This window comes from Crocuta crocuta, unplaced genomic scaffold (genome assembly GCF_008692635.1).
Source record: "Crocuta crocuta isolate KB4526 unplaced genomic scaffold, BGI_CrCroc_1.0 scaffold451, whole genome shotgun sequence".
Taxonomy (NCBI): domain Eukaryota; kingdom Metazoa; phylum Chordata; class Mammalia; order Carnivora; family Hyaenidae; genus Crocuta; species Crocuta crocuta.
In genome coordinates, this window is record NW_027527963.1 from 347,741 (window position 1) to 366,526 (window position 18,786).

Below are 18,786 nucleotides of genomic sequence, written 5' to 3' on the forward strand. Positions count from 1 at the left end.
TGAATGCAGCAGTAGTTCAGAGTTATTATAGTTGTACTTTATATTTAACTTCATTTTTATTTAACCCTCTGTTGTTATTGTCATACCACAAGTTTAATTTTCACAAACCAAGTTCTGTGACTTGGGGTCCACAATGAGACATTGCAGCATGGTGTGTGTAGTAGTTTTGATTTAGAAGTGTATTAAACTCTAATTGGGTGGATGTTCAGGATGATTTTATAAGCAGCTTTAAAGTACATTAATGAAGGCAAACCATAAGAGACTCTCAAATAATGAGAACAAACTGGGGGTTGATGGAGGGCAGGGGAGAAAGGGTAAATGGGTGATGGACATTAAGGAGGGCACTTGTTGGGTGGGATGAGCACTGGGTGTTGTATGGAAACCAATTTGACAAATTGTATTAAAAAATACATAAATGAAATAATGTCTAACCATAAAAGTAACCCATTTAATCAAGGGTGGTAGCATCCAGAATTAACAGTTATCATCAACAAAGAATTACAGGGGTGCCTGGGTGGCTTGGTTGGTTAAGCGTACAACTCTTGATTTTGATTTAAGTCATGATCTTATGGCCATGGGATTGAGCCCTGAGTTGGGCTCAGCATAAAGCCTGCTTGGGATGTTTTCTCTCTCCCTCCCTCCCCCTTCCCCTCCCTCCTTCTCTGTCAAAAATAAATAAAAAACAAAAACCAGGAATTACAATAAATGCTTTTAAAAGTTCTTAATGAGACTATCTTTTACCATCTGTATTGGTCATACTCTTAGATTAAGCTGTTAACCGATTTGTCAAAAGATAAGAACTTTTAAGCCCCAAAACTGTATGTGATTACAAACCCAGACAACCTGGGTTTATAATCCTGGTTCTACATTTGCAAGTTGTATGAACCTAGGCAAGTTTTTAGCTTCCTTTGTACCTCAATTCCCTGATCCACAGTGGAGACAGTAATTGTACCCATCTCAAAAAATTAACTGAGTTAAGACTTAGAATGGTGTCTGACACATAGCGACCACTCAGTTACCTTTAGCTTTTAGTATTTCAATATAAGATCTCTTTTTTCTCTTTACACTTAGCTGTGAGGAGCTATACAAGAAGTTTTAAAAGCCATCATGCATCTCCAGTGTCAGGGTAAAGCACATTGAGTTTTTTGACTAAGCATAGAAATAAGTTAATTGTATACTTTATACTTGGCTTTTAATATATAACATGTTAAAATTTTTATGTAGTATAATTTGTGCTTTTATTGAGCAATTTGAAAAATGATCTATATCATTTATAAGAATGGTTTCTTTTACAGTTAAGTCAAGTCACAATGATCAAAGGGAAAAAATAAAAGACATTTCTAGAGAATGTGCTTTAAAGGCCATTGAACAAAGAAACTTACTTTCTTCACAAAGGAAGGATTTGGAGAGGGGACAAAGAAAAGATTTGGGCCGACATAGAGGTAAGCTAAGAGCTTACAGCGTTCATTTGAAAAGGGGTTGCTAAAATCTTATTTTTAAGCTAAATTTTGTAACTTCATTACAAATTAATATAATTTATTTATCATACATACTTGTTTACATATGATGTTATGGATCATAATATGATTTCTTTAATACACCTATTACATCTTATAAATATAATTGTTTTTGGGTTCTTATTAATTTTAGCCTGGAATACTTGTGCTTGTTTTGATGTTTTAACTTTCCTTGTAATTATAAATTCACTTCACCCATATGGTACATTCAGATAAGAAGGAGGTTATAAAATAAGTGAGGAGAGCTTCTTTTCCTACAGCTCCTCACCCTTCCTCTATTTCACCCTTCATAGTGTCCAGTTCATTATGAGCATGCCTTACACTTCATGGTTTTATCCTTTTTTCATTATGGACACACCATTAACTTAAATGATACTGCTAGACATTAAAACTTGATTTGAGATTTTTGCTGCAGTGATATTCTTTTACATACACTTTTGTATACTTTTTTGTCTATAGCCAGAGCATTAAACTCTTTCAGGAGAATGGCTGGGTTAAGGTATGTTTATTCTTAATTTTGCTGGATGTGGCTCATTTGCTCTGCTCAAAGCCTGAGCCATTCAGCACTTCTACTGGCAGTGATTGGATGTCTGTTTTTCACACCCTCAGCAGCAATTGGTTAAACAAACTTTTAAACCTTTACCAATGTAAGAAGTAGAAAATACCCTTGTCGTTATGATTTTCATTAATTATGAGTGAGACAGATTACTATTTTTAAACTGCCTTAATTATCTTATCTACCTTAGAGATCATTTTTTTAATCAGTATATATAACCACTTATAAATGCCTCTCATTAAGCATAGAGAATGAAAAACTTTTTAACATCAAATCTCTATGTCATATAACATAAATCTTATTTTTTACTTATTTCTGCCTAACATTTCTTCTCAAACAAGGTGTTTGACTTGTGACTAAGAGATGTCTCTGAAGAGTACTCATTTGTATCTTCATTTGATTGTTTTTAAAGATTTTGTTGATGAAGACCTTCCACACTTCAAGTCTGGATCACCTCCTGCCCCAAATGGCTTCAGACAGTATGGAAATCCACAGCTATATCATAGTCAAGGAAAAGGACCATATAAACATGACCGAGTTGCCCATCAGAGTCGAGCTTCTGCACAAATATTGAGTTCAAGTAAATCCCAGATTCTTGCTCCAGGAGAGAAAGTAACTGGCAAAGTTAAGAGTGACAGTGGCACTGGATATGATACAGACAGCAGCCAAGATTCTAGGGATAAAGGAAGCAGCTATGGTGGCTGCAGTAAAAGCCGGAACCGAGGTTGGAAACCCATGAGGGAAACATTGAATGTTGATAGTATTTTTAATGAAAGTGAAAAAAGGCAACATAGTCCAAGACATAAATCAAATATCAGTAACAAACCTAAATGTAGCAAAGATCAGAGTTTTGACAATTGGCCAAAGGAGAACCCAAAGCAAAAATGTTTAATGACCATATATGAAGATGAAATGAAGCAGGAAATAGGCAGGAGTTCCCTTGAATCAAGTGGAAAAGGGGCAGAGAAAAATAAAGGCCTCAAAGAGACCAAAGTTCACGGAGACAATTGGCAGATGCAGAGGACTGAGTCTGGATACGAAAGTAGTGATCATGTCAGTAATGGATCTGCTAATTTGGATTCACCTGTTATCGATGGAATTGGTACAGTAATGGATGTCAGTGGTGTTAAAGAAACAGTATCCTGCAGGTAATGCACAAATTAAATGAATGATTTCACCCCATCTCCTCTCTTGTTAGTTATGTGAAGTGATTTTCAAAGTCTCGGGTCAGTTAAGTATAAGGGAAAGAGCTTGACTTTTGAGTGAAGAAAACTGGGATATCACAAGTTAATTGATAATTTCAAGTTTCTGTTTTTAATAGTTACTTCCTGATTCTGAAAATAACTTTACTTTTAGGAAATTTTAGAAGTGCAGAAATACATTATCACTGTTGCCACTGATAAGCATTAATATATACTACAGGTTTTAAAACACTTAAATTGGTTGTGTCTCAGTCATTAAGCTAATTATTTAATTTTTCAGTCTAATGTTCATTGTCCCGTCTCTAACATCCATAACTCAGAACTTGGGATATTTTCTACTTTCACAACCAGTTACGTGGAAGAAATATTTTTCCTTTAGTAAACATAAAAGAATGTAGCCAAATAACTAAGCTTGTGTTCAGTTAATTCTGAATATATTTTTATGTTTCTGGTAGCAACACATTTGCCCTTTCCTGTGTAACCTCTAAAACATGTCCACAGCTTAAATTTTAGATTTCTTATATCAGTCTAGCCACAATTTCTGCTTTTAATCCAAGTAAAACATCTTAATTTGCTATTAGCTGGTGTTTTACCACATTTATTATTAAAAGGCCAGATTCTCAAAAATCAGCTGCTTGTATTATATTAAATAATCATTGCAATAAGGACTTAGGAAAACATTTTTATTGGGCAGGGTAATTTCATAACACTTCTTGGAAAGGGGTAGCCTAGGGTATAGAAAGATCAGGACTTTGTAACCAGATAGTCTTGGGCAAATTAATTTGACTTTGATAGCCTTAATCTCCTTGTAAAATGAGGATGATAACTACTTTTAAGTGTTGCTATGAGATGTAAATTAAATACTGTACATTAATCCCCTACAACGATACAGGGCATGCAATAATTCTTTAACAAGTATTATTTCCTTTCTTTTTTCTTAGATTCTAACTAAAATAATCCACGATAGCTGATGTACTTTGTATGTGTTTTGTTCTGTTTTCTAGTGACCAGGTTAAAACAAGCAACCTAAATATAGAATATATCAACTGTTCTTCCCAACAGAGCAAAAACTACTTAGAAGGTAAAATTTTATTTAAATATATTGTAATAGTAGCTGTAAAGAATAAGTTGTGGTGATAAGAGTAAAGAAGCTAGTACAGTCCTGTTACTGGTAAGATTAAGAGTAATGAGGATGGAAGTAGGGAGAATTCATGCTTGAAGTTTTTTAAAGGATGGGAATAGCTAGTTCAGGACTTGGCCAACAGGGGAATGTGTCTGTCAGGATAGGCTAAACTCTAGGTTACACAGTGGTAGCAACTTAAAGATCTCGGTGTGCCAACACACATTTGTGTTTTGCTCATGATATATAACCAGTGGAGGTCAGCATGGAGTCCTTCCTAGAAATCACTCAGGAATCTGCACTAATGAGACTGCATCTCCACAGATGATTTTCTGATCCTTGCAGTATTGTGGGGAGAGGAGATTGAAGGAGGGCACAACAATCATGCCTAAGCTCTTATAACTTCAACCCAGTAGTGATACATGTACTTTCACTCACATCTCATTGGCCAAGGCGTTGTCTCATTGCCAAGACTAATTTCAGAGGTGGAAAAGAGCAGTCTTACCAGTACTTGGAAGATGAACCAAAATATGCGTGAACAGCCCTGAACCCACCACAGGTGTTAAGGACATGATAGAAACACGGATAAATAGCCTGTTAGAAAAGTTCAGTTTGGAAACCTTAAATATATTCATGGGGTGTGGCATTATTATAGGCGATCTGTTACTCATACATAGAGGCCCAGAAACAAAATTAGGTGTTTCAATGTGTATAGAATTCAAGGTTGCTATTGAGAGGCTATAGCTGAAGGATCTGGGGGAGAAGAATCGAAAATGATGAGCGAGGGGATTATTGAGTTTGCAATCAAGGACCTGTTTTCAAATATTAGAATTCAGAGGATTATAAAAGTTAATTTTTCACAATAAAACTAGCCATGAAGAACAAATTTTTAAAGTTTGTTTTTAATCTTTATCATTCTTAAGGCTTTTGTGGAGATTATTTTAAGGTTACAGACAGGGAATATGATTAAATGTTAAATTATTTTGTTTTTATCAAATGGTATAATATCAGAAGGAAACACTTATATTAAGGAAATAACCTTCCTTTCTTATATAAAATGTGTCGCCTGTTTTAAAAATCTGATAAAAGTCTGGTAACCAAGTATTACAGGAAACAGTAAAAGGTTGGACAGAAATCAGCAGCAAAAGTCGGTGACATTGAACAATAACTGCAAGTTCAGTACTTTTTACAAAATGATACTTGCTTCCTGGTAGTAAAAACACAAGGTTATAGAGATTGTGATGGTCAAGAATGCATTGCTGTAAGAGCTTTGTAGTGGGTTTCCCCATTTAATATCAAAGAGTATGTATATCCCTACTTCAGAATATTTTTTATTGTGGTAAAATAACACATTACAAGTTTGCCATTCTAGCCATTTTGAAGTGGCAGTTTAGTGGTATTAAGAACAGTCACACTGCTGTGCAGCCATCACTACCGTCCATCTCCAGAACTCTTTCAGCTTCTCAAAATTAAATTCTTGTACTCCTTAAAAAACTCTCCATTTCCCCCTCCTTCCCAGGCCCCAACAACTACCATTCTACTTTTATCTCTGAGTTGACTACTCTGGGTACCCCAGATAAGATAAGATAAATACAAACAGTATTTGTTGTGTGGGGTTTTTTTTGTGTGTGTGACTGGTTTATTTCACTTAACACAGGGTCTTCAGAGTTCATCCATGTTGTGGCATGTGTCAGGATTTTATTCCATTTTTAGACGGAATGATCATATATTGTATGATGTAACACATTTTGTTTGTCCATTCATCTATTGATAGACATTGGGGTTGTTTCTATCTTTTGGCTAGAGCGAGTAATGCTCCTGTGAACATTGGTGTACAAATATCTGAGAATTCCTGCTTTCAGTTCTTTTGAGTATATATCCAGAAGCACAATTGCTGGATTCTCTGGTAATTATGTGTTTATTGTTTTGAGGAGCCATCATACTGTTTTCAATAGTAGCTCCACCATTTGACATTCCCACCAGCAATGTACAAGAGTCTCCTCTACTTCTCCATATTTCACCAACAGTTGTTTTCTGCGGTTTTGTTTTGATAACTACCATCACTCATGGGTGTGAAGTAGGTTTCTAATTGTAGTTTTATGTAACCCACTTATTTAACTACATAAATTGTATTATGTTAAAATTATTTCTTATTTAACAAACTTCAGATTCTACCACAGTTCTTTAAGCTGGTCTTGGCCTTGAGGATCTCTGTTAATGCTTCTGCCCTATAGCATCTCTATGTATTCCCCTTTCCTGCTCTTTGAGAACATGTTAAAGTAGTATAGGAGTTTTTTCCCCGAGCTAAAAACATTCCCTGTGTGGATTTTTGTTTTAGGTAACGCACAGTTTAATTAAATTCTTTGTGATTTGGTATGATTTCCTTGGCTTTGTCCTATTTCTTTATAAAATGGAGGTACACTTATTTATTTGAAGAATCTCTTCCTATTCTATGTTATATGAGACTTACAAAGTTAAGGAACTTTAGAAATTGTTTTACTCATATTTATGGTATTTAAGTCAGTTTTTAATACTAGCCTGTACAAGTTTATTTGATGTTAGAGATCTAAGAATCTACATAAGTGCCATGCCCTCATAATTATTTTCTTGGTGTTTTTTCATTGACAAAGATATATAGATTTCTCTGCCTGTGTCATTATGGGTTCTGCTGCCTAAAGCTATTATTTGGGAACATTGTTGAAACTTCACCGTTTAGATTGTTTTAGCTCCTCTTTTAAAATGGGTCACTAATCAGGACAATTTCAAATGCCTTAAATTACACTCAAGACAGAAGAAATTACATGTTCACATGGTCAGGAGAAAGTACCACATATTAGAAAAATACAGGTAGTTTAGTATATGCAAAGCTGAGTGCATATGTGGAAATTGTGAGATGGCAGATGGAAGGTAGGTAGAAGCCCAGTCATGATGAAACTTTTATGCTATTTTTAAATTCTACAGTAAATGGAAAGGCAGCAGAGGACAAGAAGAGTAATATACTCCAGTTTGCATTTTAGAAAGCCTCTGGTGGCAATGTAGAGGGTGAGTTTGAGCAGTGGGAGGAGAATTAGATGACTGCTTTAACAGCCTGGAGTGAAAGGGTGAGGGCATAAACTAAGACAGTACCCAGTGTCAGAAAAGAAGATTTGAGAGTTTGTAAGAATGTGTAGACAATGGAGTCAGCGTTTTTGACAGCTGTACAAAAGAGAGGAAAAGGAAGAAGCTGGGGATAGCTGTATTTGGAACTAAAATAAGTAGGTTCACCGTTTACCAAATCAAAGAATATAGGAAGAAAAAACAGCTTTCAGGGGATGAAAGCAGATGCCAAATGTATCTTTGGATTTGTTTTATCATATTGGTAAATAGACTTATTAGGCAGTTAGGGACATATGTCTACAACTAAAGAGAGATTATGTATTGGGTAACCACCCACATATACGGGAATTGACATCACTCAGGAAAACTGGAGATTTCAGAGGAAAAAAATAGACAAAGGAAAAAACTTGGGGTTTGCTGTCTAGTAAGAGAGATGAGCTAAGGATAGAGAGAAGGAGAAACTTTGGGAAAGTATGGGGAATAGCTAAAAGGTATGAGAAAATACAGGAGATAAGATTATCACAGGGAAACCAGGAAAATGGGGAGCTTCAGGAAAACAAGTGGTCTCAGATTAATCAGAATAAGGATTAAAAAGTACAGGTTTGATTTAGCAGTTAGTAAGTCATTAGTGAAAGAATAAAAAGCAGTGTTAGAGGAACATTAGAAATAGAAGCAAGCTTGAGGTAGGACTGAAGTGTTTAGAAGTAAGGGGCCATGATGTTTGTAATGTAAAATGGTTCAGAAAAAAATGGAGCTAAATGTTAATAATAGGTGAATCTGGGTAAACGATACACAGGTGTTCTTTGTACTAGTTTTGATCTTTCAGTTTTTCTGAGCTTTTTGACATTTTCAAATGAAATGTCTTTAAGAAATTACAGTAGAGAGCGAAGTAAGTCAGGCAGAGAAGGACAAATATCATATGTGTGCACGTATAGGAGGATTAGGAGGAACTTAACGGAGGACCAAGGGGGAGAAGAAGGGGGGAAATGGTGGGGGAAAGGGAGAGAGGCAAACCATGAGAGACTCTTGAATGCTGACAAAAACTGAGGACTGATGGATGTTGGGGGGACGGGGGGATGGGCATGGAGGAGGACACTTGTGGGGATGAGCACTGAGTGTTATGTGGAAACTAATTTGACAATAAACTATTTGTAAAAAAAAAAAAATTACAGTAGAATAAAAAGTTAATAAGGGAGAAGTACAGAAATGGATTTAGCACATGTCTGTCCAAACCTTTGCTGTGTATAGCAAAGAAACAGTACCTAGAGGAGAAAGTTGAAACCAAGAGCTTAGTTTTGCATTTAGGTTACAGAGGGTAAGGAACTAATGATATACAGGGGAAGTAAAAGGTGTGAAGATAAGAATAGAACAGAACAGTAATTGATGGAGTAAGATTCTGGAGGCAGAGTGAAAAATGAAACAGAAGGTAAAGAAACAATTTTTTCCAACATACTCAAATTTTATTTAGAAATTGTTTGTCTTGTAAATGAGATCATTAATTGGATTATTGCCCTTGAATATGTTTAGACTTTGTAATTGTAGTACTTTGAAATCTCCCTATGTAAGAGTGAGGATTACATTTGTCTAGACCAGTAGTTTGCTTTTATTGCTACCTAAGTCTGTTTTAAAACTGGGTCACCTTTTTAGATGAAGTATATATTTTGATTTCTTGACTGTTGGTCTTTTTTTAAATATATTATCAAAATTAGCATTATTAATTAAAGCCTTGATGTTGAGGAGTCTTCTGTGCCAAGTGTAAAAGTCGGACTACTTTGGTTTGCAAAGAACCTGGAGCCAAAATTCCCAGTAAAGACACATGGATGCCTGTGTCAGCAGAAGAGAAAAATAACACATCTATTTTTAAGTTAGTTGGAATTCTGAAGTCAAACCACTTGGTTGAATGCCTGCCATAGGGACATTAAAATTTCAAACATTTATAAGACCTCTGCTGCCTCCTGCTGTCTGTTGTGGATACTTTAGTAATGGTAAAGAGTTCTTTAAGAATTAAGCATTTTTTGGGGCGCCTGGGTGGCTTAGTCGGTTAAGCGTCCAACTTTCGCTTAGGTCATGATCTCGCAGTTCGTGGGTTCGAGCCCTGCGTCGGGCTCTGTGCTGACTGCCAGCTCAGAGCCTGGAGCTTGTTTCAGAGTCTGTGACTCCCTCTCTCTCTGACCCTCCCCTGCTCATGCTGTCTCTCTCTCTCTCCTAGAAATAAATAAAACATTTAAAAAAAAAAAAAGAATTAAGCATTTTTTCTGGTATTTGTGAATAGAAAATTATAATGTAACTTCAACTTACAAACTTTTCAGGTTGAAAAATTATCAAAGTTCTTTTTGACTTTTCTTTTCTTTCTTTCTTTCTTTCTTTCTTTCTTTCTTTCTTTCTTTCTTTCTTTCTTCCTTTCTTCCTTTCTTTCCTTCCTTTCTTTCCTTCTTTCTTTCTTTCTCTTCCTTCCTTCCTTCCTTCCTTCCTTCCTCTCTCTCTCCTTCCTTCCTCTCTCTCTCTCTCCTTCCTTCCTCCCTCCCTCCCTCCCTCCCTTCCTTCCTTCCTTCCTTCCATCCATCCATCATAAAGTACCTGCTGAAGAGAGAGGCTGTTTTTGAGCCTCAGCAGTGTGTCAGGCTTACAAGCAACCAACACTCCCTGGAATCAATTATAATGCCTTTCATTTTTAAGATTTTATTAGTGTGCCACTTGTTAGAGTTGAGATAGGTTAAGAGGAAAGGTAAGAAGAATTTGTCTCTGTTTATACTTCTCTAGTCCTGGTTCTGTTAGTTGGAAACATTGTAGACAGGGTGAGGGTGATTTAAAAGAAGAAAAACAGTATGTTTTGCATGTAGTTGTTATTCATTCTCTAGGCTTTCGCTGAATATCTTTTATATGCTAGATATAAGGGGAACGATAACAAAAAGGGGATATATCATATAATAATAAAGAGCTTACTGCAGTTTAGAGGACATAGGGGTGTTAAATCTTAAACAAATGAATGCCAGACTTGTAGTTCCTCTTATTCTAGTATCTTGGGTTTTTATTGGAAGCTAACATTTAGTGTGTGAGCAATATTGCATTTGGGTATTAAATTCTCATGTATATTTTACAACTCTTACTTAGAAATTGAAGATTTAATTTGCAGAGTCTGATTATAATCAAACAGATATTTTTGCATAGGATAATATTTAGATGTTTTGATCAACTATAGATTCCAGCTGAACCTTGAGTGACACCCAGAAGATCAACTTAGAGATAAAACTCCATCTAAGATAAAGTTCTTTGTTGTTGTTTAAACCATAAAGTTGCTGCTTTAATAACTTTGATTTTGTTTTCTCTGATTTTTGTTTAAAAAAAAATCTTTTTTTTTTTTTAAATGTGTTTTTATTTTCGAGAGAGAGCAGGAGCAGAGGAGGGGCAGAGAGAGAGGGAGAGAGAACCTGAAGCAGTCCCCAGGCTCTGAGCTGTCAGCACAGAGCCTGACACAGGGCTCGAACTCACAAACCGCAAGGTCATGACCTGAAGTCTGACACTTAACTGACTGAGTCATCCAGGCGCCCCTTCTCTGTAATCTTCAATTCATAGATTTAGAGTACAGTTAGAAGCATGAGAATGAAAGGAAACATAAATGAGCATGATAACAATGCCATCTAAAAATAAGGGAGGATACAGGAAAAACTTAAGTAGAATTGTATGAAAGTATAGGCGATCAATTGAAAATTCAAGCTAATGCCATATATTTTGATATCTTCTGTGGGCATCAGCACATTAAACTGTATCATGTAATTTGATATTCAAACTAATGGCCTAGTTTCATCAGAGGAGATTCTGTATGATGATCTCAGATTTTAGTAGCGTATGTGAAAGAGAGCTTGCAGGTAGGGGAAAAGGTGCTGGCTTTGGAGTTAACCCTGGATTTGTTTGAATGCTGTCACTTACCAGTTACATAGCATAAGTTGGATCACATAACTTCCTTGTATAAAAAGGGGACTTGTTGGCACCTGGGTGGCTCAGTCAGTTGAGCCTCCGACTTCAGTTCAGGTCATGATCTCACATGACCTCACAAGCCCACAGTGCTTGTGGGTCCGAGCACTGTATCTCTGTGCTGACAGCTCATAGCCTGGAGCCTGCTTCAGATTCTGCCTCCTCTGCCCCTCTCCTACTCATGCTCTGTCTGTCTGTCTGTCTCTCTCAAACATTAAAAAAAAAAAAAATTGAAAAAAAATAAAAAGGGGAATTGTTTTCGCAGAACAGTTGTGACTGAGATTTTAAAAGACAGCTATTTTCAGTCAAGTGGAGTAGTAGTTTTCAGAATTTTTGATCTCAGGATATCTTTATACTATTAAAAAATATTGAGAACCTCAAAGGGCTTTTGTTTTTATGGGCTATATATATTAATAATTACTGTATTAGGCTTTAAAATGGGAAATTTTAAGTATTTAAAGAATGATTTACTTTACTCATCCATGATTTTTTACTATCTTCATTTGGAAAATACTGATTTGCTAAATTTGCAAGTCTTCTAAATGTTGACAAATTTCTTAATATAATTAAAAAAGCACATTTGTTAATATTGCCACAGATATTAGCAGAAAGTCTTTATAATTTGGGGGAAGCTACAAAACTTATGATGGTGGATACAAGTTTTCCAAAATTCTAATTTTCATCCAAAAGTTTGGATTTTATCATTGGCAATAAATAATGCTAGTTGTTTTCTTGGAAATAATAGGTTCACTTCTTTAATTTTTAAGAAAATTTCTGCTAGGTACCCAACTCTGAGTAACCACAGTTTCTTGCCTTTCAAGTAAAAGTGGTGTTCAGTTGTAAATATTAAATGAAATAATTATTATCAACCTCTTAACAGCTTGAGTCAGCAGTCAGTAAATGGTAGCTAGTGAGTGATGATGGGATATAACATTTTACATGTTATCATCATACCCTCCCACATATTTTAACTCAGTTGATGTTCCTAATGTTCCTGAGATAGGTAAAAAAGTGTCATTATCTCCTATAAATGAGGAAACAGATAATAAGATATTGAGAGTTTTGCTTAAAGTTACTAGCCAATAAGTAGTGAATCTATACTTCAACCCAAGCCATCTATCCTCAGATGCATGATTTCCTCACCACTTTGTCAGCAAAGAATATGTCTTTTTTTTTTTTTTTAATGTTTTTTATTTATTTCTGAGAGAGACAGCATGAACAAGGGAGGGTCAGAGAGAGAGGGAGGCACAGAATCTGAAACAGGTTTCAGGCTCTGAGCTAGCTGTCAGCACAGAGCCCGACGCGGGGCCCAAACCCACAAACTGTGAGATCATGACCTGAGCCGAAGTCGGATGCCCAACCGACTGAGCCACCCAGGCAACCCCACAATATGTCTTATATAACTGGGGAAACACATAGCTCCACACAGTGTAGCCACAGTAGCATGGCTAACATTTCCAAGTGGTAATAGAAGTAGCCATTTATTTTTGTATAAAGCATTCAGAAAAGTTATTATCTGATTGGAACCCTGAAGAGTTAATTTCTGTTAGTTGTAAGAGAATTAACTATTTATAGGAAACCGTATGTAAATTATGGAGAAGTATAAGTGGAGTAAATTGTAAAAGATTATTTAAATAATTTTATTTTTCTCTCTGCCCACCTCAGGCTTCAGAAAAGAACTCAAGAATTTGGAAGTAGGCTGTAAATCTCCTGAGTTCCACCCAGAGTCACATCTACAAATAAAAAATCCTTTGATAAAAAGGTAATCAAAAGTATATTATGACTCTGAAAACAATGGGTCTGCAATGTTATTGATGCCTGTCTTACTGGGGTCATTAAAAGGACCTGAGAATAGAGGGTCTACAAAGTACCTGGTACAATACATGATTGTTGTAATCCTCACAGCATTTTTAGAAGGTAGATGATATATTACCAAAGAGAAAATTAAGGGCTTTTATTAAGTAATTTGCCTGAAGCAATGGAGCTGAAATTTGACTATAGCTTTTATCTATAGAGCCTCTTTTTATCAATTCCATGCAATTCACATGAGAAAAATAATTTTCATATGGCAAAAAATAATTTGCAATGTGATGTCACTTAGAATTTAATTATTACCTAGGAGCAACTGAGTAGCCCAGTCATTTAAGTATCTGATTCTTGATTTTGGCTCAGGTGATGGTCTCACTATTGGTGTTTTCAAGCCCCGCATCAGGCTCCACACTGATGCTGACAGTAGCACAGACGGCTGGCTTGGGATTCTCTCCCTCTCTGTCTGCCCCTGCCCTGCTTATGCGCTCACTCTCAAAATAAATAAATAAACTTAAAAAAATGATTACCTAAATAAAGGTACTCTTGGTTATTTTTAATTAGTATGCCAGCCTTTTATAGCATTATAAATCAAAATTAAAGTTGTCTCTATTGGTATACACTTTGTAATGTTTGAGAAGTTTTTTAGGGAATTGAAGTGTTTGCTTATAACATTTTTTTTGTTGTCTATGCTACATTTTATCACAAATGCAATTTCAGTGTAAGTTAAAATGAGTTTTGTAAAATTATCCTTCTACTTACTAGAAATCTGGTTTTGGTAATGATAGGTGTTTCTGGCATTCATGTATTTTGGCGTAAATTTTGGATTAAGAGTGTAAAATGTTAATGGTTATAAATGTCTTCCCACTTCTGTTAATGTTACAAAAATAGCAAAGTGTGTACTGAGAAATTAAACTACAGGGCAAATGTTTGTTTATCCTCTGGTTTTCCCTATTTGTATGTGGTGTTTTAGCTTTGTTTTTGTTTTTAATGTTTCAGGTCACACATACATGAAGCCAATGGAAAGTTGTTCCCTTCATCAGGTCCGCAGATAATCAAGGACAATGGAGCAAGAGAGCATATCCACCAGTCAAGTGAACAGAAACTTGAAACATCAAGTGAATGCAAGTTTTCTGAGTGGCTTCATACAGAAAATTCTGAGAGAACAGGTTTACTTTTTCACATTGAAGATAATTCTGCCTCTGGAAAGAGAATGAACAGTAACGAAACAGTCTCACCATCTTCATTCTGGTCCTCACACGTGAGACCTGTTGGGTTAAAGCCAGAAACTGCTCCCCTCATCCAGCAACAAACTATGATGGAACAGTGTTGCTCTGAGGACTCTCTGTCCAGGGAACATGTAATTCAGTCAGCCTGCAGATCTGATGGTCAGATGCCAAAACCTGTTAGCCATATTCCGCCTCCTTTGCCACCAAAGAAATATGCTATAACCAGTGTGCCACAGTCAGAGAAAAATGGTCCCACACATAATGTCAAACTTACAGAGACATTTAAAGTTAATTCTTCTAGTCTTCCAAAGCATAGTTTAAGTCCAGATTCAGAACCAGGTTCAGAAGTGGGTACATATATGAATGATGAAAGACTTAAGGAAACATTTCAAGTAAAAGAGCATGTTGGCAACACACCAAACTACCTGTCCAGCTTTTCAGCTAAAGATTTTCAGGCAGACTTAGGTACAGTTGTTGATGCATTTTGCCAACCAGAAATAGACTCTAGTTCTGCGTGTCAAAATGAGACCATTTCATTAACTACCTATTTTTCAGTTGATAACTGCATGACTGATACATACAGACTGAAATACCATCAGAGACCCAAGCTCTGTGTTCCAGAGAGCAGTGGTTTTTGTAATGATAATTCACTATCCCAGAGTGAAAGAGGACTAGGACCCATGTTACACAATAGTCTTGGTTCAAACTGCCCTTCTGAGCAAAGATATAAACCTAGTATACACTGTAGTAGATAAATGATGAAACTGGTAAGCTTGTACTTCTCAGAGGCCATTAAAATGTAATAAGAATTGACTGACCAAACCTGGTGATAGACGATACGCCATGGCATTTTTAAAGTCATTAATCACTTTAACTTTCTATGTATATTTTTTATTTTGTGATCAACTTATTGGATATTTTAGAGATTCCCTTTGAATAGCCTTGGTGTGCCTGCAAAATAGAAAATCAGGGCGTATGCAAAAAGTCACTGCTGCAGTCGAATCAAATTGTAATTTGTTCCTGTATGTGTGGCTGGCAGACCCGTAAGTATTAAACTAACCAATACTCACATATGTAGATTGGTAAACTGTGCTAATGGAAAAATACCAGGTGATACATAGTTTGTGTAGGCAAAGCAGTATTTGCTTTATGAAGAAGCACTTTCTAATGGGTAAGGAACCAAAAGCGGGCTTCTCCCATTCGTTTTTGACTTCTGTGATAGTCTACTACATGCAATCCCTTTAAGTGTCTTAAAAAAATATCAACCCATAAAATTGTAAGCATTTGAAAAAAAAGCCTTAGCGATAAAGCAATTTGTAAATTAAATTCTTAAGGTCAGAACAGAAGAAACTTAATTTTGCTCCTAGAACTTTTAGCTACAGAATGCCTAATTAACATAAATTAGGACTTTGTCTTTTGTACGTATTCATAAACTTACTTCAGCCATGTAAGCTAAAAATAAGTAAAATTCTTAACTTTAGTATATTTATTTGTTAACATTTTTTCTAATTTTATATGAAATGTGAAAGGTTTTATTTTGGTTTGGTTTACATTGGGCTGCTAATAACCAGTGTTAGGAATTAACTTCGGGCCCTCTTCTTGGGAATCTCACTGTGACTGCCTAAATTTCCCCTGCTGTAATCTTATGCCTTTATAGGTTGTCAACCCATTTTAGTGACCTTCAGAGTCTTGAATTAAAAAATATTTCTGGGTTTCTAGATTGAATTGCTACCTTTCATAGAGGGTTTAATTTTAATGAAATGTTTTAATATGAGCAACTCTCCCATTTTCCTACTCTAAACAGCCATTTTACCTTAACTACTTTCATTTTTAACTATTTTAAAAATAAAGGAGATTTCTATGATCTTGGTGACCTTGTAAATTACTTTAATTGCCTTATTTCATTAGTTGTCATTTTGTTTTGTACTAAGTTGGTAAACTTACTGTGATTTAGGAGTTTTTTATTGTCTACTTAAGAAAATTAAGAATTATACAATTAAAAATTTTCTTATATTCATTAATAAACTTTATACATATAACTTAATTCTCTAAACTGATTAGTAAATTTAACATTTTGACCAATTCCATAAATTGTTAAAATATTCCAAATGTAAATGTTTTAAAAGGACCATTTCTAGATAAATATAAAATAATTGCTTGTAAAAACCTAACATCACCGTTACCAAATCTTGATCAATTATTGTCTTCCACTAGAGAAGTTTTTAAATAGCCTAACTGTAAATGTAGGTGATTATTACTTTATATTCTTTACTTTAGAAATACTTGAATATGAACTATGTTAAACTTTATCTTTTAAGAAAGCTTATTTTTAACATAACTTTTAGTATGGAGGGTTTGTAAATACTGTAAAGTTTTTTAAATTTGAAATGTCTAAGTATTTAATTACTGCTTTTATAACATTGTAAAATACTAGAAAATGGACTTCAAGTATTTTTAATATCTTTCAAAAACTGTGTAGCTTTTTAAAAAAATGTATTATTTGAAACATTTAAACTTAGTTCTGATTTTTAACAGCAGTATCATAGATTTGTATTTTCAACTCAAATGAGTTGCAACCTCTGATTTTGGCTCTTTTTAAAGTACTGTTCAGATGAAACCACCTGAATTGTATAATAGTACTAACAAACTAGAAACTGTTTTTGTTGATTCAACGCTCCAAATATAGATTTGAATACATAATTCCTAACTACTCATTCACATGTAAAAATTTTATTTCTAGGGTACCTAATTTTTATAGGTGTTTTCTTCTGGTTATAAAATTACGATTTCTGAAATAATGCAACCAATAATTGTTGTACTGTTCAAAATACTTATTTTCAGACTGTTCTATTTTTCTATGAAATCAGTTTTTTCTGGTTCAGCCTTTTATAAAAGATAAACTGATTTTTAAGTTAATATGGTTGGACTTTTCTGTGCATTCATGAACTGTGGCTTCCTTTTTCCCCATGTGGATTATTATTTTATGGGAAATGTAAGTCAACTTCAAGGGTACTTAGAATATCACTGATAATAAAATGTTATCACTGGAGTCTCCTTAGAGTGTAACTGTAGTGAGGTCTAAAGTAGGGGTCCTATGGGAGTTGGCAGACTTTCTATAGACCCAGGTAGTAAATAATTTGGTCTTTGTGGACCATAGGGTTTTTGTAACAAACAACTACTCAACTCTGCCGCTGGTTAAAGAAGTATTTAAAGAAGCCATGAATGGTATATTAATGAATGGTATGTTTATGTTCCAATAAAACTTTATTGACATTGAAGCTTGGATTTCATATAATTTTCACGTTATGAAATTTTTTAATTTTTTTCAACCACTTTATTTTATTTTTTTAAATTTTTTTAATGTTTTATTTATTTCTAGGAGAGAGAGAGACAGCATGAGCAGGGGATGGTCAGAGAGAGAGGGAGTCACAGACTCTAAAACAGGCTCCAGGCTCTGAGCTGGCAGTCAGCACAAAGCCCGACGCGGGGCTCGAACCCACGAACCGCGAGATCATGACCTGAGCGATAGTCAGACGCTTAACCGACTAAGCCACCCAGGCGTCCCTTTTTCAACCACTTTAAAATGTAAAATGTAAATTTTAAAATGTAAAAATCATTCTTAGCTCACAGGCCTGATCAAACCATTGGCCATAGTTTGGTGACCCTTGTCCTAGTACATAATTTATATTAAGTAAACTCAGTGACCCTAAATAAAATATCCTGTAGTCTCTGAATGTGTTCCCATGCCATTTCGGGACTAGATATGTGGAGGGGTTTCTATTGCAAATTTTCAGGTCAACAGACTCCTACTAAAGACTTCCTCACAATTGCTAGTCAGGTAGTTCATTTCAAATGGTTATTAAAATAATTATTTCATTTATCTGAAATGGTGTTTGAAATTTACAAAGGAATTTATCAGATTAAAATCACATGGATGTTGTTCTTTGAATGTCTTTGTTTTTGTCGTAGCAAGTTGCCAACTTTTCTTGGTGTCCCATTCATCCTTTAGCCTTACCCATTTAGCCTTCAGGTGTGACCACTGTAAGCAGTCACTGTACTTGAGATGACACAGTTCAGTGGTAGGCATAATTTCTTATTCATCAGCTGCAGTAAAGATTCAGCCCTCATGCTGCCACCATTTTTGTATGCCATTTATAGTCATGTCATAACACTAAGACCTTACTGCCTTCCCTCTATCAGAAGTTTTCAAAATCTCCAATAGTTGTGGTAGTGGGCTGATTTTGGGCTCAGAAAGATAGTAGGGATTATAAATCTTTGTGTGTAACCT

General features: G+C 35.2%; 1 protein-coding gene and 1 non-coding gene across 8 annotated transcripts in view; one reads left to right on the forward strand and one right to left on the reverse strand.

Annotated features, from left to right (window-relative positions):
* USP53 (ubiquitin specific peptidase 53) overlaps positions 1–16,446 on the forward strand; it is a 64,488-nt gene extending 48,042 nt beyond the window's left edge. For 5 of the 7 annotated variants that reach the window (XM_077752764.1, XM_077752768.1, XM_077752766.1 and 2 more), the window contains 5 exons: positions 1,296–1,442; positions 2,486–3,221; positions 4,280–4,356; positions 13,129–13,225; positions 14,269–16,446. In XM_077752764.1, the coding sequence (XP_077608890.1) occupies positions 1,296–1,442; positions 2,486–3,221; positions 4,280–4,356; positions 13,129–13,225; positions 14,269–15,253 (2,042 nt within the window). In that variant the 3' untranslated portion in view covers positions 15,254–16,446. The remainder of the gene's footprint in view (positions 1–1,295; positions 1,443–2,485; positions 3,222–4,279; positions 4,357–13,128; positions 13,226–14,268) is intronic. The other 2 variants (XM_077752769.1, XM_077752770.1) reach the window with 1 other exon arrangement.
* A 1,527-nt stretch (positions 16,447–17,973) lies between these two features.
* TRNAD-AUC (transfer RNA aspartic acid (anticodon AUC)) lies at positions 17,974–18,058 on the reverse strand. Its single transcript has one exon. It is a non-coding gene; the product is annotated as a tRNA-Asp (tRNA).
* Between the last annotated feature and the right edge of the window lie 728 nt (positions 18,059–18,786).